Raw genomic sequence first — 24,918 nt, forward strand, 5'->3', positions numbered from 1 at the left:
GAAAAAAAAGTACCTAACTCAGTAATTGGAGTACCTACTTGTTATTGTGGTATCTTCTTCTTTCCTCACAATATGTACGGCAATGACATTATTAATGGACAACGCACTCAATACAGTAGCTAGCAAGTAAATTCGCGCATAGCTATATTCGCACATGTATAGGTAGACGTCACGCAATTTCCATAATGCGATATCACGCATCGGGAATTTATAGCAATATCACCTTTATTGTAATGGCGTTAGAACAGTGTTTCTAGTGTCAATGTTCATTTGAGCGAACCCGTTCGAACCGAACCATTCGGCAGACCCGACAAAAAGCATCGGGAATTTATAGCAATATCACCTTTATTGTAATGGCGTTAGAACCAATGACATTATTAATGGACGACGCACTCAATACAGTAGCTAGCAAGTAAATTCGCGCATTCGCATGTATAGGTAGACGTCAAACAATGTATACACCAAAACATGGACCCCACATCCTAAAGAGGGATCCCAGGCCTGGATCTTTGGCGGGCCCCCTACCTATCGATAAAGTTAAAGACAGTGTGATACGTTTTTCAAATGGTGTTCGAGGAAAAATATTGGTATTGATTGTATGTTTAGCGATTTTTTGTATTTATTAATACATCCACTTGAATTATGGTTAGCTGTCGGGTTGGGAACAATTTTATTATTTGTCGACTATTCACGTAATAATACATTGTATCTTACAATCGCATATTTTAAAATATTAATACCAGCGTAATAAAATAGCGCCGCAGGCAACTTTTTTACTTTTCGAGCAAAATTGTAATTTGTGTTTATCTCACTTATCTGGTTGACCTGCCACGCTGGCCTCCCCTGAGCCTGTGCCCCCAGAGAGCCCTGTCAGCTCCCCCTTGTAGAGGCCATGCACCATAATTACATTAGTTTATGTTTATTTATTTGATAAATAATTAAATATACAAACAACATAACACACGACGAATAACTAAATGTACAAATTGCCATGTATTTGTATTATCAATAACTAATTAATGTGATAACTTAGCTTTTTTCAATAAACGTAAAAGTTTTATATATTTTGACTTGATATTTGAAAGAGTAACCCGAAGCCGTCGGTCGAGACCGTTCAAGCAAGACTGCTTATTATTTTTAATTATAACTTGAGTTGAAAACTTTGCTCACCTAGATATGTCGTATAAAATGGGAGCTGAACTGCGATAGCCTTGTCGGAAATCCGAGGATATTCTATATTAACCGAAATCCTGAAAATAGCCAATGGAACATCGGCGAAGTTCAGTTTTAGCGTCCCGTCGTTTCTCAATTCAACCAATTCCTCTCGAATTTATAGGGAAAGCGCTTCGATAGAATTTTCGGCATTATTTGCAAAAGGGTTTCGAATCCAGTCGTATTAATTGTATGAAAGTAATGATGAAATTTCTTTTGCAGCAAAGTTAAATGTTTTTGAAACGGATCCAAAATTAATTGTTTGTTTTCAATGGTGGTCTGGTAGGTCCTTTGGTACATTTGTAGAGATACTTGTCTTAAAATTATTTGTGTTTTTTTTGGGAGCAATGTACCGCGGCACACCTAGCATCGTCTCACGGCACACCGGTTGCGGAGCACTGGTGTAAATGACTTGGTCTCCGGATGTCTCCGCCGAATCTTAGGGGTTCATTGGTACGACCGCGTTACAAACACCCGAGTTCGTGAGCAGGCACAGCAGCCTTCGGCGATTGAGGTTATCACGAAGAGACGCTTTATGTGGCTGGGACACGTGTTACGGATGCCGCCAAAGAGTGCGACACTTTATACGTGGCTCCATCGTGGCACAGCCTCAAGGGCTCCGTCGCCGTCGCCTTGGCCGGCCCTCCCTCACCCTGCAGCGGTGCTACAAAAGCGACCTACGTGCTGCAGGTCTGACATGGCGGGAGGCGCAAGAGTTTTCGATAGACCGAGGGAAGTGGCGGGAATTTGTGCTTGCCCTATGCCTCAATGTTGGATCGTGACGGGGTGGAAGAAGAAGAAGAAAAAATGAGTTGATCAGGGAACACAAATGCCAAAAGGGACATAGTAATATTGGGAAATTTCCTATTGTCAGATTAATTATTATTTATTACCTACACAAATTAGTGAACGAACTTAGCAATTAGCATGATTCTCTTTCTTACCAAAACCGACTAATTTTAATAATAGGTAATTTAACGGCTCAGTACCTAATTTTCTAGAAATTTTCTAGATGTTTTGTCAAATGGTAAATTGTTATTTTAACCATACTTATCGTTATTACACCACTGCTCTACATAATAATATGTACTTAGTAACTTTTACGTCAATTCATTCAATCGTTTGATTGACTTGACATGTTCAGATTTAAATCACTTACGCAGCTTACGCTAACAATAACGGCCATCATTATTCTCTAATGTGAAACGTCAGTTAATAGAAGGCCTTTAATGGCCGATTTGATCGATATGGTTGGCCAGTCGATTGCCGAGACGTTTACACGTGAAAGTGTTTCGGCTGATCGACGAAAAGCGTTCCTTTTCAAATGATAATGGCCCATTGTTTAACGATTTCATTTTTCGTTTCGACCGCGATGACAACATGTGACCAGTCTGTAAGTTGTCAAATGTCAAATTGCAGAGGTCCGAAACATCTTTTTAATATCAGTTAATAGTATAAATATAAACAATCACCATACACCGATCCCTACAATATCTAAATTTTTCCAGAATCTAGCTAAGATTTCGATCCCTGGCCCTATGGCCTAGTTCTATACGGAAACAACTCAAAATTTCAAGGTTTTGAGTTTATAATGCCATTCGATGTAGAAAGGTCTTTTCTTTATAATTCAATTACAAAAGTAATGGGCCATAAAATCGAATAACCCTTTCTGGAATTAATCATTAATTCAAATATAAACGGAAATGTCTGGGTTGACTAGGTATTGGTTAATAAACTATAACAATTCATTGTGTATTAAATAAAAAATAATAACATGATAAAAATAACTTTTTATATAAGTACCACCTTTTTAAATTTTCTGTTGAATCATATAAACTTGACAATTCTATGTATTAATAAAAACTTTTTATTGTACTTGATAGAAATACTGAATAAATATTATAGAATACAGAAATGTCATTTTGACATTTCATATTGATTTCCATAGTAACCCACATATATATTAATAATTTAGTTGCTTGGACCCACTTAGCAACCAATAATAGTGAGTAGTAAATATTACTTTTAACGAATTTTTTCCGAGACATACAAAACAGAATTAACTGAAAATGAATTCAATTCTGCTTAAAGATGGCTAAAAGTATTAAAAGAATGCATTGGCATCATGTTCTGATATAATCAAATGTCTAGCTAGTCGGGAAGTTAGTTAAAAATCTTGGACAAAGAAGAAAAAAAATGTACTGCACAAGAAAAAATCTGTAGCGGACAAACAAGAATACGAGCTAATAAAAACGTGGTAATAAACAATTTACTTCAAAAATCAAGGCTTTAACGTTGAAATGAGAATTTGTGCAAATTTTTCAAACGTCTTTATTCTTAGAACAACGTATTTTGAGTTGTTTCCTTATAGAACTAGGGTATCGATTTGTAAGAATAGCTTTTGTTTCAATTATTTAAGTAGAGTTCAGTTTTAAGTAGGTACCTATAATATATTGTATTTTATAATAAGCATCTGGCGATCGGCTACAGACGTGTTGGGAGAAAAAAATATAACGACCTACTACAAATTAAAGCAGTTTGATACAAATTGACCCTTGTAACAATGCAGATAGAGTTAATTTTTCCATTGTTTTAGTCTATATTTATATGTTTATTACGAAAGAATAAAAATTTTATGACAGGATTCTGATAGATTTAAATATACCTATTTGGCTTGGTGTCATTTTATTATTCACACATCTAATATTCACCACTCTCTAGTAGCGGAAGGAATTCTTCTGGCATTTCTGGCACTTTGGAACGGTGTTAACCGGCTCTCACATCTAAACTCGCCTCGTCTGCCGCACAGCCATAAATTAAACTTTCCATCCAAGAATGTCGATCCGGTGTCGCATATGAAGACCGCGCACATCGAGCCGTATAGGAATGACCAATTCGTAGGTGTTTGTCAAAGTAGATGTAGACTAAAAAGTCGCATTCGACCAATCCGCGGAGCTCCATTTGGCAACGTGTATTTTGTGAATAACGATGACGTCACATCGACGTATTCGACACGTTGTAGGCGGATGAGTTTTGATGTGAGAGCCGGCTTAGTGTTATTTGAAATTAGCTTACCAACACCTAAATGAGTCGCCTGCACTACCACAAGAATCTGACACCATTTTACCTGACCTGAACCCCCCCCCATTGTGAGTGTACATGAATGACTATAGGTACCTAATTATTAATAGTACACCGGGATTCGATTCGGGGGCTTAGTGTCAGAAGGGTGTAACTACAAAATTGCTGTTTTTAATGTAAATATGCCACTATATTCAGTTTTTGCCGCTTTATATTATGTCAGAACGATGTATCTCTATCTTTAAAACCAACAAAGTTAGACATTTTAGGGTAACTACAATTCTTTCAGAATAATTAGTGTCATAACGATTTAACACCTCATAACTGTTGTTAACTTCATATTGTATTGTTGTTTTTATTTAATAAAACGCAATTTTTTTGTAGTGCTTATTCCACTTTTAATCAATAGATCTACTTTCTTTTTAATCTATTGATCAAAAGTGGAATAAGTACTACAAACAATTGCGTTTTATTAAATAAAAACAACAATACAATGCAGTTCCACCATGAATTGACAGTTAACAAAATAAAAGAAACTCCATATTGATTATGAGATTGTCAAAGTTGTATCTGCTGAAACTTAAAAATAAACTGTTAAAAATAAAATTTCTGTGAAATGTCAGTAGGATGTACGAGTGCCATTTTATTTTATTCTTAAATTTTATTCCATAATATAAAACTTTATTTTTTTGTTAATTGTTAATAAACTGTTAACTCCATATAGATTATTTTATATCTCATAAAAAAGTCAATATAATTATATTGTCTAAGTTGTATCAGCTGAAAAATAAAAATAAACTGTTTTCTCATTTATCTCAAAACTGTTTTTGTAGTTACACCCATCTGACACTAAAACCCCGGATTATTTTTCCTCGGTACGATCTCATTGTGTTGTTGCATGTCTATCGCTGTCAGTTAGCCTTTTGATTGAAAGTCGTGAATTGAAAGACAAAGTGATGTATGATTTGTATTGGGCCGATTGACGGTGGATCAATCACGTTTTATTATTGTTTGTCGATGATTTCGAGGAACTGCGTTACCCATATAAACGTACTTATAAAAGTTTCAAAAACAGCCAAGTCCACGTTTAGGCAATTTTGCCTTTTTTGTGAATTGCTGAAGAGCTACAGCTTTCTAACATTTCTGCACTATCGAAATGTGGAACTTATTAATTTTAAATAATCTATAATCGAAAAATATATACTTTCACCGTCGTGACTGTGTAACAAAAAGCTGTTTTTCTCCTATTCACCCATTATGGACTTGGCTGATTTTGAAATTTAGCGACACATATGATTTTTTTTTCTTTTATTTTGTTAACTGTCAATTCATGGTTGAACTGCATTGTATTGTTGTTTTAATTTAATAAAACGCATTTTTTTGTAGTACTTATTCCACTAACTTTTAATCAATATTCAGTTGAAAATGTCCTTCTGAGGCGGACGAATGGAATAAGTACTACAAAAAAAATTGCGTTTTATTAAATTAAAACAACAATATGTACATATCTGCTTACTGAACTTTTCTTTGAATAAGTTGACTGTCTCACGAGCTGTATGTTATGTTGCACCATCTTGTTGGAACCAGTTACATGTAAATTGTACGTACAACATTTCACCGTAGCACAGTTCGCCGTGAGCATTCTTATTGGAAAGAGATGACCGTATACTATACGCATACGGTCTCCGATTTTATTAGATTCAATATGAACATTAATTCATTTTTCATAGCTGATTTTGGCAAAATTCATGAATTCAAAAATGAAAACCTAACCGAACCTAACAAATAATCCAGTATATCGGTTATTTTCAAAATTTGTTTGATGCTGCCTTCCTGTAAAGTGTAAACAGACAAGAACCGTGTTTTATTTAGACATGAATTTTATGTCGGAACTATACGACCGAAAGAGGTTGCACAGTTTTTAATATACGACCATATATTTACGATACAACATTTTGACGATGAAGTGTGGATACGGCGAACTGCATCCGTTCAAGTTTCCGAACACGGTTGGAACCGCCTATCGTCCAGATTAATTTCATCTAATTCATGTCAATTGACAATAATTGCGTTGCCATTTTAGTTTTCAAAAAATACGATCCAATTACACTACACCAAATTGTTGATTTTGTGGATTTAAAGGTATTTCATGAATAGAATGTGGATTTTTTATTACTCCAAATGCGACAATTGTGCTTATTTACGAAGCAATTTAACCAAAAATGAGCTTCATCGCTTAAGATGATTTTTTCATGAATTAATGAGTCTGTTTCAAGTTATTCTAAAATCCAATCAGAAAAATTTCGACGCACCAAAATAAAAATGGTCATACGTTTTTAGTTCTTGTGTTAATTGTATTTTATACGCCTTCAAATGTAAACATCTATGAAGAATATTCCATGTAGTGCCATAAGAAAATCAAAGTTCATGAGAACGACGTGTAATTATTGATAGTTCTGGATTTTCATCCACACTTTGATTCACAACATCGCTATTTTCAGCAGTCCGTTTACGTTTTTGACAGGTTGTTAAATTACGAGTAGTAATAAGCTCTGTATGTCGATTATTTTGACCATATATTTCACGTAATGCCCGAAACGTAGTTCGAATCGATTCATTATGGTTGTAATAAATTTTAAAAATATGTATACGCTGCCAAACAATACTGAACACAAATATCAATTTTGGAGTGAATCAAAAAATTGCTGCTATTACGTATAAAAATCTATAGTACTAATTAGATAACCCTATATTTTGTAAATTGAGTTAGTAAGAAGAATGAAGAAAACTTTCTTATCTACCTATTATAAGAATATCTCAATTCTTTTCTATGGTATGGAAGTATGGACGCTAAACCAAGAGATGTCACGGAGACTTGAAGCTTTCGAGATGTGGCTGTATAGACCATTGATATACTACTGGATGAACCATATGCTTCTTAAAATGACGCCCGATTTTCAGCGACTCGGCCAGTGTTAAAACTTACTGTTTTAATATCAGCGGGCTTAACTCGATATAAGCTCACTTAATATTTGTCTCGAAAACGACCTGGCAATAATTATGAGTAAGCCCGATCTAGCTTGCATCTTACTCTAACTAATAATCAGCGCATGACGACTTGCTCTGTCCGCTCAGACATGAATTTTTGGTAGCTTGCAAGCTTTGGGTTGCAGCACCCTTAGGGTCACTATTCCAAGAACGCAAATTTAGTTTTACAACCAGGGCAATACGGGTGAAATTCGGGAATCCACGTTAACGGTCTTAATGCATTATACCTACAAGGAAATATTATAAGACGATATTCGTAATATCTTCTTTTGTGGTACATTTTTAAAATGACACTTGTATGGGAACTCCTAGTATCTAGTAGTATATCAATGATATAGACGCATCCTCAAAATTCCTTGGACTGACCGGGTGACAAATGTTGAAGTTCTCAATCGAATGGGGAAGGACCGAGAAGTTCTTCGTAGTATCAAAACCAGGAAACTACAGTACCTCGGCCACATTATGAGAGGACAAAAATACACCATTCCCCAACTTGTCATTCAAGGAAAGCTTGCCGCATTTCGTGGCTTAATAACCTCCGTGATTGGTATGAGTGGAGTTCCACTGAACTGTTCCGGGTAGCAGACGACAAAGGTAAGATCGCCTTGATGGTGGCCGACCTCCGCTAGGGGATGGCACAATAAGAAGAAGAAGAATATTTTACTGTTCTATGAATACCAAAACCGCCTTCGGCAATAATTACCTACGCGAATACACCATAACTTCAGTAATAAATCTTTTAAGTGTGAATTGAATTAATTATTATTATAACGAAGTATATTTTAGCAATGTTTTCTTTAAAAATAGATACCTAGTTAATATTTTTTTTACCTTAAAAAAACATTTAATTTTTTCTATCTCATTAATAAACATTCTTTTGAAAAGATATTTTCGAATAACATTAACACCTGTCGACGGATTACCACAGGTAAGTATTAAATTTATTTGTTTTTGTTTTCTAAAATGTATATATTAGATACCTGCACGATTATGTATGAAAACAAGTTTTTTTTTAATTATTGATTTGTTGATGTAATATAAAACCTAACGATTTAACGGTGTAACCTAGGTGATTTTCACGAATTCAACAGAAACATACGTAATGATATTTTTTTAATATACAGTTGATACCACATTGTATGGGACACATCGGGACTAGGGCATTTTGGCAAAATTAGGCGACTTCATGAAAAAAAAACCTGTACGAAACTTTTTTGAAATGCTCTAATTTTTATGTATTTGCTTGAAGGTTGATACTATAATTTTCCGATAGATATCACGAAACGTTAAGAAAAACATTATAAGCTTACGTAAGGATTATTACAGCCTTGTAACGCATTGGTATTGGCGGTAAATCTCTGTTAAGGCTATACCTCAGTTGAGGCATGGTCTAAAAAGATCGTGGCTAGGCGATGCGCGGATTGCGGTTCGCAGGTGCAAATGACGCATGGCAAAGGAAATATAATTTGTCATATAAATCCAACATGCGTCCATTTAATGTTCTGCATATTGTTCTATTAGTAACAATAATAATATCGTCACTGTTCTGGCAGAAGACACTAATTCGAAAAAATGACATATTGAGTTAGTTATACCAAAATGTTCCTTATTTCAAACTTTACCGTCTGGAAACCTTCTTAATAAATAAACAGTCTTTATTTTAAAGTCATCCTTTTTACGATTACTTAATAAACTCACATGATAGACCATTTCAAACATTTTAACGACTTCAAAGTCAAATTACTCAAAACTAGTATTCTCCAGTTAGTATGTTCTGCCAGAACAGAGACGATATATTCATTGACATGTTTTCTTTTTCAAGTAAATGGGTAACGTTTTTATTCATCTTTACACGATTTAAGAATTAATACCCCCGTCGCCATCACGAAACAAATTGACGTATTCACACCTCGACGTTCGCTCTCCGACTGCCAGCGAGTCCAAAATTTCGTCGCGCCTATAGTTTAAAATTATTTGCCGTTTCACTGAAGTATCGTCTTAATCTGTTTTTGATATAGTGTAGTAAGTATAAAATTTTACTTTATTATGGTAGGTTTTATATAGTAACATATTATATCGACATAAAATAGAACTAACGATCTCAGTCGATAATGAAGTACTCGTCTCTCGAACTTATCATATTACATTGTATTAGATATAATGATTTGTCGATATCAAACCTTTCAATCAAGCTGTTCACAAATAATCTCTCAATTAAATAATTGTTCCTCGCACACTGTGTTTATCGGCAATAGACGCGAAACTACAAAAATAATAAAGCCATATTGTCACGTAATATTAAAATATACATGAAACAATAAACAACCATAAAAACAATTCTGTTTTATTATTCAAATATGTATCCATATAAAATTGAACTTAGTAATTGGACATCATACCAAATCAAAATAAGTACCTACAAATGCTGATCCTGACGAAAAATGATGAACAACTACAGTTTTAAAGAATCACATGGTAAGGAGTCTTGCCAATGATATAGCTACATCTGCAATTCTTTTTCCTTCTATGATAAATTGATAAAAATGAGAGTGGGTAAATAGAATATAATACTATTTATTATCGGCGCCGATTATTAGTAATTAGAAAACAATAATATAAACTAATTTAATTAACCAAAAATTTTACCCATTACAGTAAAATCATCATTAGTTTATAATTTATAATACATAAATTATATCGATTATCGATAATACTGTTTACTAAATTGCACATACGTACATTTAAACGATAATAGTCTCTATTAAAATAACCTGTTCAATTAAGTTTTTATATACTGTAACATTTATCGCATTTTGATGGTGACGTTGATTTTATTGCTCTCGTATAGGTATATGAATGTTTTTATCTACACTCTACATATTCATTATTGGAGTTGGTATTTTTGTATAATGTGGTTCATACGGAAACTAGTTAATCCACCTTGTATGCAGTATGGCTTCCTGATACTTTTATACTGATACTTAGTGAATTAAGTATGACATAAATGTTTGATTATGAATATTGCATATGTTACGCCGAATGTGCGAAATTGACTATTACATGAAATGGGCAGAATTTTGTCGTAATTCATGTAAAAGTCAAGCCCGTTGCCTTATTCATGAATTAGGTAAATTATCTGCCGAGTGCGTGAATTCGCCAGGGTATGGAATTCTTAAACTGTCAACATGACAGTAGAAGAAGTAAATTTAATACGGATGGTTTTATTAGTTATAATTGGAAGTAATATAATATTATTATTATTAGGTTAGGTTGGGTTAGGTTAGGTTAGGTCACGTTAGGTTTTGTAATTCTGAATTCAACTGAATGTCCATTTTGAGGTTAGCTAACAAGTATCAACAAACTATCACAAACATACAATCGACCATTGCATGATTGATACCCAAGCACGAATCAAATCGCGAAAATACCTTTTAATAAAATTCTTCCGTTATCATATTATAGTTCTAGATTTTTTTTGCGCATAGTAAATGGATATGAACGTCATTGTAGCTATTGCTTGGTATATTTTTATATTATAATCAATAACATTTGACACATTTGGATAGTTTGATTAGTTGCAAAAAATACCACCGGAGCGCGACCATCTATTTTGACCATAGATAATATAAGTAAATTTTGACTAATGCATGAGCATTTGACACATTTAGTTTAGTTGCAAAAAACACCACCGTAGCGCTACTATTTAATTTGTCCAATTCATGAAATATGCAGAAAATTTACTGCCGAATTCACGCAGTCGGCAGATATTTTGTCTAATGCATGAATAAGGCAACGGGCTTTCATTTTTCATGATTTAGGCAAAATTTTGCCCATTTCATGTAATAATCAATTTCGCACATTCGGCGTAACATATATATATATATATATATACCAGTGGCAAAGGGTGGAGATCCGACATAAATATTATAAACCTAAACATTGTCAAAGATACTTATTTGTTTGATCTATTTGATCTATTCTGTGCTGGTTAGTTTTTTATGTGAATTTAATTAAGTAAAATAAACCATAATAATCCGGATTAACATTAAGTAGAGTCTGCTAAATAATTTAATATGAATAGCCATGCTAAATGAATGTAATCGATGATTATTACTAATCGTTATGCAGGTTAGAGGAAGGGCTTCATTGATATGCCAACCGTATTCCGAAACTGAAAAATGATCGAAACGTGATTTGTTTTGTCATTGCGAAACTATTAACATCGAGATATGCAATTTGTCATTATCTTTAAGGTGCGACTTGAAAGACAATTGAATTATATCCATTGAAAGAGTGACATAATTTTTAATATAACAGGAGTGCGTTGTGTATAGATTAAGCGACCTATCAAGAAGACATTTTGAACCGGGAATCATTTCAATGAATAGCGCCATTGCATAATTGCATATTATTTTATTCATTGTATTTCACATTTCACAAAATTATAAAACTGAGTACTTATTTATGTTTAAAAAAGGTTTTGTTTTATATTTAGATTATCCATTATAATGGATAATCCATCAAATTGTGCCACACCAGTGTACTTGATTGCACATACAATGAATTCAAATTTGAAACATTATTAATATATTTCATAAAGTCAGATTAACTGGTTGTTAGGTCGGTTACCTCGAATATTTTTGAGTTTTTACATTTATTAAAAATTTTTCTTTTTCAATAATTTATTTTCCATCTTTGGCTCCGTTTAAAAATCGTGAATTACTCAGTTAAAATGTCAGTTAGCTAATATTGATTGACTTTAAAATAATGTGTTTTTATTATCATTATTAGAATATGTTTTATTAGGCTATTGTATTTCTTCATTACATTTTCAATTATACCTATTCGGTTTGTATACGAAAAGATTATGTTATTTTGTAGTACTTACTTAGTATGACAGTCGATTTTTGTGAATATCACAGAATAAAATTCTAACAGCGGTATTCATACAGTCTCAAACCGCGCTCAACGCAGTTAGTGGCTTATCAGCTGAATAAGAAAACTATAAAAAATGCATACGTCACGAAGATGCGTACAGGAATGCGCACCAAACTTAAAATGGCGGCGATCTGTCAGTGTCACTTAATATGCGTCTAAAACGAGTTCATCACATCAAGCGTTTAGTAGGTTTAGTTCGTCTTGATTGAAGTTAACTGCCCGTCGTCGTTGGGCTATAGATGGATTCATGATGATAAAAATGCTAAAATTGTAAAAATGTATACAGATAAAGGAGGATCGATGGAAATGTCAATATTGTCAATGAGCCCACGAAGCTGCATTGCCATATTATGGAAATGTTTACTGGGTATACTTTATCCTTTTGTGCATTAAGAAGTATAAAATAAATATGATATTATAACAAATAAATTATTTAAAGTTCATGATAATTATCCATTTATAATTATTAAATTTATATGGTACCGTTTGCACATTTTTACACCTATTCACAATTAATTTTTGGGGAATCAAAATTTAAAAGTTGGTAACATTAGTCACGGCATAACGCGTATTACGTCAGCGACGTGCCGTCACTATTCAACGGACTCTATTTAGGTTTATGCATGCAAATTTGCATTAAATAGCTTGAATGCAGTTTGCTGTTATATGCATACGCCAGTAACAAGATAAATGACTTGTAGGTATTCTCAACTGAAAGATTTTTCAAACATTCATTCTCCTGAACTTGACCACTGGCAGATTTAGGTCAAATATTCGTCCACTAAAACTAATGTAAGTTTTTTTTTACAAATTTGAATAAAAATGAAAATTTGTTAAAATTTTCAGCAAGTTGTCACATACGAGCAGCCTTATCCATTGTAGGTATTTAGAGTTTTAGTTAACCAAGTGCAGATTATAAATATATATGTGTTATAATAATATACAGTACATCGACTGTATTAATTATTTATGATTGAAGTATATTATATTGTAAGTTATGTAATATTTTATTTGCATGACAGGTTAGGTGGGTTGTAGTTAACGATAACGGGAAAGACTTGCTCGTTAAGCCGATTATAATTCCACTTATTTGCGCATTCATTATAGAAATCTGCATTGATTTATGTATGGTGATAATAACAACCAATAATATTGATAGATAAGATAGTTTTCAACCGTTACTGTACAATAAATTCTAAATATTTTGTAAATAATATGTGTTTATTATCTATTGTGTTTTCTAAGTGTTTTCAAAAATATGTATGTTCAATAATTATACTGTTTGTTACATTCATAAATCTTGTGAATTATTCGTTGAATAAAAAAATAGTTAATTCAAAATTATTAGCTAATTCAATAAAATTATTTACGTAAGTTACAAACAAAAAATCTTTGAGTGATCCGTGACGTCGGTTAGTACCTAATTAAAGTAATACCGACTTTGATTTAAAATACAACAGCCGGTCGCCAAATAGTAGCTCAATTTGCTAAGCACTTCAGTGAATAGATATTAAACGGCCAATAGTTAAAATTTGTCGTAATTAAGTTTGACTCGTCGGTTAGAGATGCAGGTTCGATTCCTGCGAGATGTCTTACTTGTTTCAAAAAGGTTTTTTCTATTGATTATAATATATTTTCTCAGAAGTATTTTCTGAATTATGTATGTTTAATATTCCTAATTTTGATACAGTAGCATGTATTTTATCAACTAATATCTAGTATAAATATAGTGTCATGATACATTCTTATAAAAAATAGAAAGTATATTATGTGAATCGATGGAAAGTATTTAATAATGAATGATTAGTAAGTCTCATGAATGTCTATGTTTTTCCTGCTACCAGCTTATAGCCATAACCATAACTAAACCGTTTTTTTCTAATTCCTTTGGTCTTTTACTAACAATATTAGTTATTAGAATGATTGTGCTATTGTGCGACCTAACGTTACAAATGAAAAGGGAATAGTGGCGCTGTGGATGTATTTATTCACTAATATTAAAATATTGTATTTTGATGCCAACACTGGCGATTAGAGATTTCATATCGCAGTAATTTTCGATACCGGAATACCGGTTTGGAAAATTAGATGATACCGATATATTCGGTATTGAAAGTGGAAACATAATATATCTATTAACCAACGTAAAAGGTTGTATTTTTGACAACTAAATATGACAAATAAAAACATGACTGTATTTTTGTTGGGTTTTGAGATGTCTGGTTTACTTCCTTTGCCCTTCAATGCCCTTGGATTCCAGTAATGACACGTGCTATAAAACATTATTATTTTAAAGATATTTATATATTGTAATATATTTATTGGTAGACACTTCTGTTTTATCTATATATTTCACGAATACCGGTATTAAACCGGTATTCAATAGGAAATACCAGTATAAGTATTTTAATTCGGTATTGCAATCCCTACTGGCAATAATTGAAAGTATTGGATACATTTTGTTTAATTTATTTTTAAAATACTTTAAAGTACAGAGAATATTTATTATACAGGCAATATTATTACTAAACCATATATTATAATGTGCATGGGATGTTTATAATAAAATACATACATATACAGACATTTTGTGGGCACTGTGACAATTTATACTGTTCATTTAAGGTGATGTCTCTATGTAAAGTTGTTATCGAAAAATAGCTAGAAAAGTTTATTAATCGGTAAATATATATTCAAAAGTAATGAGAAAAATAAAATAAAAAATTAAGATGTATCGTGGAGTTCTATATACCAAAAATACGTGTCAAATTCGGTACATTTCTATCGGGTGGTAAGAATGAATGACATAAGATTTATTATCAAAATTACGATAAAAATGTACGTAAATCTATTACCTAGGGAAACGCTAAACGTTAATTGGAATTTATTATATCCTTATATCTTTTTTTTCAAATTTAAAAAACATCGATTTAGAGGTTAGAAAGCATGCAATTAAAATCGAAACATCTCGGTTCAGACATAATTTATCGCAAAAAACGGTTAGCGTTTCTATTAAAAATATTATTTATTAATTTTTAGGCTAGTTATTTAAATTTAATCTTGTATTTTTGTATATTAACGAATCGATTGTAAATAAAATGAATATTTGACAAGACTTTATCGACATATGCTGCTAACGCGGAAATAAATCGAACTATTTTTGAAACAGTACTTGCATAGATTAAAAAATACATACACACACACATACATTGAAAATAAAGGTTCGCCAGGTACGAAGACAAAAACTGTGTTAATTCTGCTGTCAATAATTTTTGTTTGCGATATTGGAGCATATGTCAATGGACTACATATATCAACCTCCACTTTCTGAAATAGTGTTGTGTAATTATTTCAGATATTTATTACTGTTTTGACGTACCTACCTTTTATAAAGCGATTTTAAAATAAATATAGTTTCATAATAATATAAAGAAAGCATACGAGCGAAAATGCCTAAGATACTTCTGACACACATCAAATTTAATCTTTGTCTAGTAACTGTACAATTTATCCATATTTATGTTAAGTGTTTAAAATGTTATAAGTAAAAAAAAAATCGTCTATTCACGTGGTAGTCGCGAAAATTATGAACAATATACAATGTTAAAAATAATAAGAATTGTTAAAATTTCTAGTCACAATATTATTCAAAGACAAATTAACCCGATCAAAACAGCCTCGACAAACTTCCACTTCACTAACTTTTGTTCTATATGTTTATCCTGGATACAGCGGCAAACACATTTTGAAAATAGCCGATATACTGGATTATTTGTTAGTTTGGGTTAGTTTAAGTTAGATTAGGTAATCCTAACAAATAATCCAGTATATAGGCTATTTTCAAAATGTCTTTGCCGCTGTATCCAGGATAACCGACTTGTACCCTAACTTTAATTACATACGAGGGTGGGTCAATAAGTCCTTAGAAAAGCCGACAGGTGGCGCGACTAGTACTGCAAGCGGTTTGTTTTCATGCAGCGGCACTACCGATTCAGTATGCTGCGAAGTTTCAATCAGATTGGTCGGGTTGTTGTGTGTTTCTCGTACATTTAAAAAAAAAATTTGCTTGTGGAAAATGGAAAAATGGAAAATGGAGAAAATTGAGTTTAGAGCTGTTATTAAACATTTTAATATAAAAGGGTTAACAGCAAAGGAAATAAAAAATGAGTTGGATTTAGTTCACGGCATATTTGCTCCTTCACTTGCAACTATTTATAACTGGTTAAATGAATTTAAACGTGGTCGTACATCAACAAAGGATAAACCACGCTCAGGACGTCCTGTAGAGGTGACTACACCAGAAATGATCAATAAAATCCACGATATGGTGTTAAGTGACCAAAGATTAAAGTTGAGTGAGATAATTGAGGTTACAGGGATCTCAAAAGGTAGCGTCATTTCTATTTTACATGACAAATTGGGCATGAAAAATATTTCTGCAAGATGGGTGCCGCGTTTGCTCACAGTCGACAATAAACGCAATAGGGTGGTGGCCTCTAAAGCCCTGTTGTCGCTCATGCAACGCAATCCGGATGAATTTTTTCGTCGCTTTGTGACTGTATATGAAACATGGATACACCACTATACTCCCGAGACGAAAGAACAGTCAAAGCAGTGGATTGCGAAGGCAAACCATGTCCAAAGAAGGCGAAAACCGTAAAATCAGCTGGTAAGGTTATGGCTACTGTATTTTGGGATGCGCGTGAAATTATTTTCGTTGACTATTTGGAAAAAGGAAAAACAATAACAGGGGATTATTGTGCATCTTTATTGGACCAGCTAAAAAACAAAATTGAAGAAAAACGGCCTCATTTAAACAGGAAAAAAATCTTCTTTCATCAGGACAATGCCCGTGTTCACACATGTTTACGATCAATGGCTAAAATTGAAGAATTGAAGTTCGAATTGGTCGACCACCCACCGTATTCGCCAGATTTAGCCCCCAGTGACTTTTTCCTTTTCCCAAACTTAAAAAAATGGCTAAGTGGACAACGTTTTTTTTCAAATGAAGAAGTCATCGATCGGACAAATGCTTATTTTGAGGACCTTCCGAAAACTTATTTTTCTGACGGTTTAAAAAAAATTGAGAAACGTCTAACCAAGTCTATTGAGCTCCAAGGAAATTATGTTGAGAAATAAAAAAAAAATACAAAAATAAAACCTGTTTTAATGCTTTTTTCTAAGGAAATATTGACCCACCCTCGTACATACTATTATACTATATTTGGGCCATCAAACGTTCATTCCTGTCTACGGCCTTAAAATTATTATCTACGTGCCTATATAACTGTATGCCGTCCTGTCAAAAAGTGGAGGTTGATAATTTAGTATGTAGAAAATAGAAGTTATTATTATTCTCCATAAAATATATGGTAAACTATTCAGTGAATGAACACATAAGAGGTGAATTTGAAAATAAATTAAATTAAAAACGATTAAATGAACTAAGAAAATTATAACAATAGGTAGGTACAATAAATTGTGTATAACCGTGGTATTACTAATTTTATGCCGTGATGCTTTGATAGTTGAACTTTTCATAATATTTGGATCACTATTTAGTTGCTCATTTATCTGCTACATCATAAAGTCGTAAATATTGTTTTTTTATGAAGCAATCATAAATACAAAAAATTAAGATCTACTTTTCAATCATAGTAGATACCTAGGAATATGGTATAGGTGTTGATAATTTTTAATTATTTATTCGAGATCTTCAGGGAATTACCTAGAAATCACTGGGCCAATAAGGTTTCTTTTTATATCTCCAAATCCATTTCACTTACACATTTATAGGTAAAATAAATAAAACTATCTTTTATTTTATCTTGCACTGTTCTTTAAAATCGACATTAGATTTTTTCAAAGAAATAACGTTCTGTCTTTTTCTTAGAATATTATGTAATCAGTGGTGCACTTACTTCAAATTCTAAATTTTTTTCTTACGTTTTACAATTTTTTTTTTAATTTGTCACTTATTTTGTCCTTGGGTTTGCTTATCAAGATTTGTTCGCATGTTTATTTACGTTTTTTCTTACCTCCAACTTCTTTTTTATTCAATTCGTTGCGTGTCTTACTTTATTCTTATCTCAGATATAGTTAGTTAGTTAATACAAACCGTCCACTCTGTGGAGGCCCATATGAACCCATTAGGATCGGACATGGTTGAAACGAAATGAATTGGGATGTCTATATAATATCGACATTGTCATAATTATAACTACAGTCGAACTCGGTTATTACAATCTCGGACATAGCGAGATCTCGGATGTAATGAGGAAACAGTCGTTGACATTTGGTATATGATTTTCTCCATACATTTTTATTCACTGTTATAACGAGATACTTATCTGATATACCGAGCTAAAATACTGGTAATGTGTTGATCGTTTAAAGACATTTCGACCCTAAGCAATAAAATCCGATCGGACAGGATGCCGCCGGGGACAGATTACGTTTATGACACTAGTTAAGTGTCTAATTGTTGTTTTCGCCGACAATAAAAATACCTATTCTCTGATATAACGAGTACCGCTTATAACGAGCAAATTCAGCCGGTCCAACCTTCCTAGTAATAACCAAGTACAACTGTATATTCCTTATTTTGTTTAATAATAATTCGAATGGCATTTGTTTTGCTATTCATTTCATATCATTCTTTTATTCCACCTCTAGTAGAAATTCGATGTAATTGTCAATTGTACAAGATTAAACTCAATCTTATAAACATTTGTACTTAAATGTTCATTTACTACTATAAATGAATTTTACTGTAGAAAAATATTTATATTAATTCGTATTGACAACGTAAAAAAATCTGGTTCATTGACTGGACAGGATACCCTTGTATTGCCACTGTAAAAATAACTACGGTAAACAAAATGTAAAAATCATAAACACTTTAAATCAAATCGACATGTTAGAATTGTAAATATTTTATGTGGAAATATTAATTGTAAATATTTTTACATAGGTAAATAAATATATAATAAATTTAAATGCATTTTTATCAAGCTTATAATTTTTAATATGTGGCGACACACAATATTTTATTTTATATTTTATTGCCATCTGGTTGTGATCGACGAAAGTTTTTAGTAACACATTTTTAGAAATTCATGGTAGATGCCTGTAGATGCCTTTAGATGGCGTTGAAGTCACATTTGATCGTAAATTGAGGCAAAGAATTCGCCTTAATGTAAAATACTTGCCTACGTGAAAGTACGCACCCTACACATTTTGGGCTGTGTTATATTTCTATAGAATGTTTTACAGTTTATTTATACGTTATTTTAGTGGTATTTTATATGTAAGTATAAATTATAACGTCAACAATATAATAAAGCAATATATAATCGTTAAATCGCACCAGAAATAAAAGAAAACATGGCAATAATATTACTATTCTTATGTAATTTAATATTATAACTAGCCTCATAAAAATGTTGTGGGTGGCCATTACTGAAATATTGTAAAATCATCGTTTTAGATTTTTTAGACGTAGGACTTTCTTGGACCACCTATATTTTTTGATATTAATTGGAAACATGAGGCTTCGGAAGACATCTGTTTAGGATAAATTCTTTAAGAAGGTAGTTATGTATGTCAAATATGAAAAACATGCTTAGTGCAACTGTTATTATAAAATATTTCATACGTTGCAGTTTTGTTCTGTTTAATGTTACGAATAATAATTAAATGCACATTTATTATTTTAGAAGTGGTTGAAGTAGTATCTTAATTGAATCAGAATTGATTTTTTCTAAAGTATAATTTACACATATTTAACAACTTTTATATAATCTTGGACACATCTACAGTATAATATCAGTGTATTTTATTAAAACAGCCATGTAAATTATATATGTATAATATCTATAATCGTACAGTGAGTGATTTTAATATATAACCGATTATAAGGGAATATAAGGGAAATAACGACTTTTTTTTACTATTAGGGCAAATTTGTGATGTGTGTTTATCTCACTTATTAGGTCGACTCACCACGCAGGCCCCCCCCCCCCATGAGCCTGGGCACCCAGGCTAGAGCCCTGTCAGCCCCCCCTTGTGGGGGCCATGGTATAGATTATTGGAAGATTTGGGATTTTCTGAATTTTAAATGTGTTCGTTGATAGTATTGATACTGACATAACCTGACAATACGTAAATAAACAGATATTTAAACAAATAATTAATTACAATAAGTATATAATTTTATTGAAAATGTGTACCTACACAGTTTCAGGCAAAAAAGTATTTTAAATTTGATTTTTTATTTCGTCAGGTAATTTAAGAACACATGGCGACCATCTTGAAATATACACAATATTACCAATACCTATCCATGCGTCTAAAGAATTATCTAAAAAATATTAATTTTAAATGTCCTAGTTCCTAGTTATGTCTCTCAAGCGGTCACTGCATTCTGCAAGTTGGTGTTTCTTTTTAAAGTTTATTTCTTTCAGAACGGATATAATCGTCCTCTTTACCATTTATGGAATCTTTAGCATTTGTCATAAATTAATAGTGCACACTAAACTTTGTCAGGCAGACGTATTTGTTTTCATTAAACTAAGATTACGATGTGTAGATATCGTTTGTTAGTTTTTAAATTAAACATTACATACATCATTTTAGATATTTTATAGTTAGAAGAATATTTTTTATCGATTATGGTTTGGTTAGGCAGGGCTTTGAAAAATAAATAAAAAATTAGCCAACAACATCTGTAATATGTATTCTTAATTCAACGAAAACAAAAAGTATGACTGAAAAAGAGTGAAGTAGGTTATGTAAACAAAGCAATAGACTCCAAACCAGAACGTGAGACACTGTTTTGATTTCGGAGCTGTTAAGAGCATACATAAGTGAAACGGAAAATAATTTTCAACAATAGATGGGACGAATTTCAGTCGCCAATCGCCGAGCGGCATTCGAGGTGGGAGCACGTCGATTTTTTGTGATGGTGTCGTAAGAATATATTCTTATATCGTGTAAGGATGACTAAAAAACGTTATGCCTGTATACTCGAAAAAGAAAACATGTCAATGAATATATTATTATTATCTACTAATATAACAATAAACATAACACTAAATGGACGCATGTTGAATTTTTATGACAAATTATGTTCCGTTCGGCACGCGTCATTAGTACAATTCGCGCGTAGCATAGTTAATAGAAGAAACATACTGAATGTGCCAACAACCGCACTTACCATAGTTTGATGAACTGACTTCAAAATTTACCTTCTATTAGGAGTTCAAATTCCGCATTCCTTATTTTGGCGGTATTTATTTTAAATCGTTCATGTAATATTTTGTAATAAAAATTCTAATATATTTTTTTCTTTTTTTGCAGGCGTAATGTGGCTAACAATATTCGCCGCTCTTTGGGCGACAGGAGTAAGGGCGGCCCCAGGAACCGAAGCCGGCAGCAGTGGGGGTGGGAACGGCGGCTGCGCGGAGGCCCGTCTACGCTGCGCCTACAGGAGCGGCTGCGGCGCTGCTTTGAACAATTACATGATGTGGTGTTCTGACGTCCTGCATGGAGCGCCTGGTTGTCCCGAACCATGCCAGCATGCTCTCATCGCATTGACTTCCACAGAAGAAGGGAAACAACTCATGACTGTGAGTATTATGATATATTTATCGTCCTACGAATGTTTATCTGTCACTAATCTATTTTTGTATGAAAGCTTCTTCACTCTGTCTATTCTCAACCCATTTTATTCATGTAACCTCGAATATTCTATCAATTCACCACACTTTTGATTGATTGGTTTTCGGGTAGGTATAATATTATGTAGTATTAATATTCTATTATATCATTATAAATTATTACTATTCCTGCTATAAGACAGATACATATATGGTCGTATATTAAAGACCGTCCAACCTCTTTGGGTCGTATTGTACTGAGATAAAATTCATGTCTAAATAAAACACGGCTCTTGTCGGTTTACACTTTACACTGTAAAGTTGACAGGAAGTCAGCAGCAAACAAATTTTGAAAATAGTCGACATGCTGGATTATTTGTTAGGTTAGGTTAGGTTTTCATTCTTGAATTCATGAATTTTGCCAAAATCAGCTATGAACTGTGCCACGTTGAAAATTATATAGGTACCTACGTACAATTTACATGTAGATAACCCTTATTATTATAGTTTATTTCTTTATCAACAGTGTGAATGTAACGACGAGTACTGCCAGAACACAAAGCAGAGAGTCGAAGTCTGCAGACCTGAGGTTCTGCGTGCGTCCCAAAACGAGACGGTATCGTGCCGCGTCTCACAGCTGATCTGCGCGGCAGACGCCCTCTGCTCCACAGCCTTGGACTACTACAAGAGATTCTGCCAGTCCATGTTTCGCGGGAAGAAATGCTCTCACAGGTGTCTCAACTCGATCAACATCCTGAGAAGACAGGAGAAGGCTGCCAAGCTCAGCAATTGTAAGTGCGACGGATTCGAAGACTACGACTGTCCGATGGTGCAGTCCAACATGGCGAGGTTATGTTTCCATAAAACAAAACCAAGAATCGAAGAAACTATCGAGAGTACAACAATAAGAGAAGACTTAAGAACTAACGAAGTTGGTACAGGGAATAAATTACAAGGTTTCCTATCAATGTTAACAATGCTGTACATACTCCAAAGGTTTACGGTAGCAGGTTTGCTCAATTTTAGTGATTTATAGAAATGACTCTTTCGCTTAAGGTGTTATAAAAAGACATTTAATATTATTTTTTCATAGACGGTTAATGATCTAATGATTTAAGGTTGAAATTCTTGTTTGGCTTAAATTGGCAATTTTCTAGACTATATTATTTTGACACAACAAATTCGATTACGTACGGTTGACTTATCAATTTACCGAAGTGGTCAGCTGTACACGATGTATTGACGTCAAATTTAATTGAAGCATAATTGGTCCTGTGGGTCTATTCTATACTTATCGACCACTAAAGTGATAAAGTGATAAATATTATCCAACTTAGGGTAGGTTTGTATCAAAGTATTAGCACTTATTGTAACAATTAGGTACAATAAGTTGGTTGTAATTGTTGCAAGAAGTGCTATATTTTAACAGCAGCAAGAAAGGTGCTGTTAAAATATAGCACTTATTGCTAAAGTTGAAATTGTACCTAATTATTACAATAAGTGCTAATACTTTGATACAAACCTACTCTATGTTTGATAATATTTACCACTTTATCACTTTAGCGGTCGATAAGTCGCACCATCGCAACTAAACTGCCACAATCCCAAAAACGTCAAACAGAGAAAATCAGTTTTGAAGTTTTTACCTTTCGCATTTTTGTACTGTGTTTTTGAAATATGTTTAGATATTGAATGAAGTTTTGACTTGAATTTGATGACCTAGAGATATATATCGGTACATATACTATGAACGATAGACAATAAAACGTAGTAATTAACATAAAACACGTAAATTTGAACTTGTAGCGGTTTAGTTGCGAGGTTGAGAAGTATAGAATAGACCCACTGATATTAAAATACAAATATTGAGCGTTTATTGAAATTATAACCAAGATTAAAATATGTATTAAAATATTAAATATTATTACAAATGAATTGCTCATAAAAATATAGTATTAGACGCTATCAATACGGGTAACTTTGAATATTTATCCAACTATGGCTGGCATTTTTTGTCTCATGCGGGGACGACAAAGCTACCCGGAATTGGCGGAAAATCAAAATTTATTTTTCGTACAAAGTGGGATGGATTAACTTATGATTAGTGTAATTAATTAGAAAATAAGAAACGTAAAATATCTAAGACCACAGTGTACCAAAGTGAGATTATTAAATTATAGGTGTGCTAGCAAATTACTATATATAAGTGTTTAAAATAATAAATTTATAATTATGTAAAAAAAATATATTTCTACCAATAGTTCAAAATATGTTATCAATAATTTTATGAGGCGATGTATGTGTGAGAATTTTGTTTGGGAATAATATGTGTGAAATAATTATTTAAGTATGTGCCTGTCGAGATTTTTCTATTTTTATATTGTGTACATAAATTATTATATTATATTATTTTAGTGAACATATTAGAAAATTTAATTAATCGATTTTACTATAACCGTCCTTTTTAATATTCTCTTGTTGTTGTAAAATTTGGGATTCAGTGGCATGGATAAATTAAATTTAAAAAAAATGATTTTCTTAAGATCTATGACTTATTATTTGTAGATCGACCATTAAGTAACGAAGGTTTACTAGTTCCACGGAGGTGAAAAAATTGGGTGCGGGAGTTACACGCTACAAATATGTAAGTGCTCGGCCGTAGTGGTTTGGCGGGCGCAGCGCGGCGGCGTCTTGCGAAACTCAAACGTATAACCGTGTGTATTATGCCCCAAAAAAGACACTTAGTAGGAACATTTCACACACGGTTATACGTTTGAGTTTCGCAAGACGCCGCCGCGCCCGCCAAACCACTACGGCTAAGCACTTACCACTTTATAACAAACTCTCTTGGTATTGCCAGCTAGCTCAACAGTTCGACGTTATGCGTCAATTCCAAACATTGATCTATGCTTTAATTCCGAAATCAATCAGAAATTATCAATTCATATTTTCTTCGATTTAAAACGTAATGCATTTAGTG

General features: G+C 32.8%; 1 protein-coding gene across 1 annotated transcript in view; it reads left to right on the forward strand.

Moving 5' to 3' along the window:
- LOC147074652 (uncharacterized) overlaps positions 1-24,619 on the forward strand; it is a 79,975-nt gene extending 55,356 nt beyond the window's left edge. The window contains exons 2-3 of the mRNA XM_085944110.1: positions 21,640-21,908; positions 22,465-24,619. Coding sequence (XP_085800236.1) covers positions 21,640-21,908; positions 22,465-22,974 — 779 coding nt within the window. The 3' untranslated portion in view covers positions 22,975-24,619. The remainder of the gene's footprint in view (positions 1-21,639; positions 21,909-22,464) is intronic.
- Positions 24,620-24,918: the final 299 nt, after the last annotated feature.

Source organism: Rhyacophila brunnea, unplaced genomic scaffold, assembly GCF_057557595.1.
Source record: "Rhyacophila brunnea isolate RB1 unplaced genomic scaffold, BYU_Rbru_1.0 scaffold_16, whole genome shotgun sequence".
In the NCBI taxonomy this organism is placed as follows: domain Eukaryota; kingdom Metazoa; phylum Arthropoda; class Insecta; order Trichoptera; family Rhyacophilidae; genus Rhyacophila; species Rhyacophila brunnea.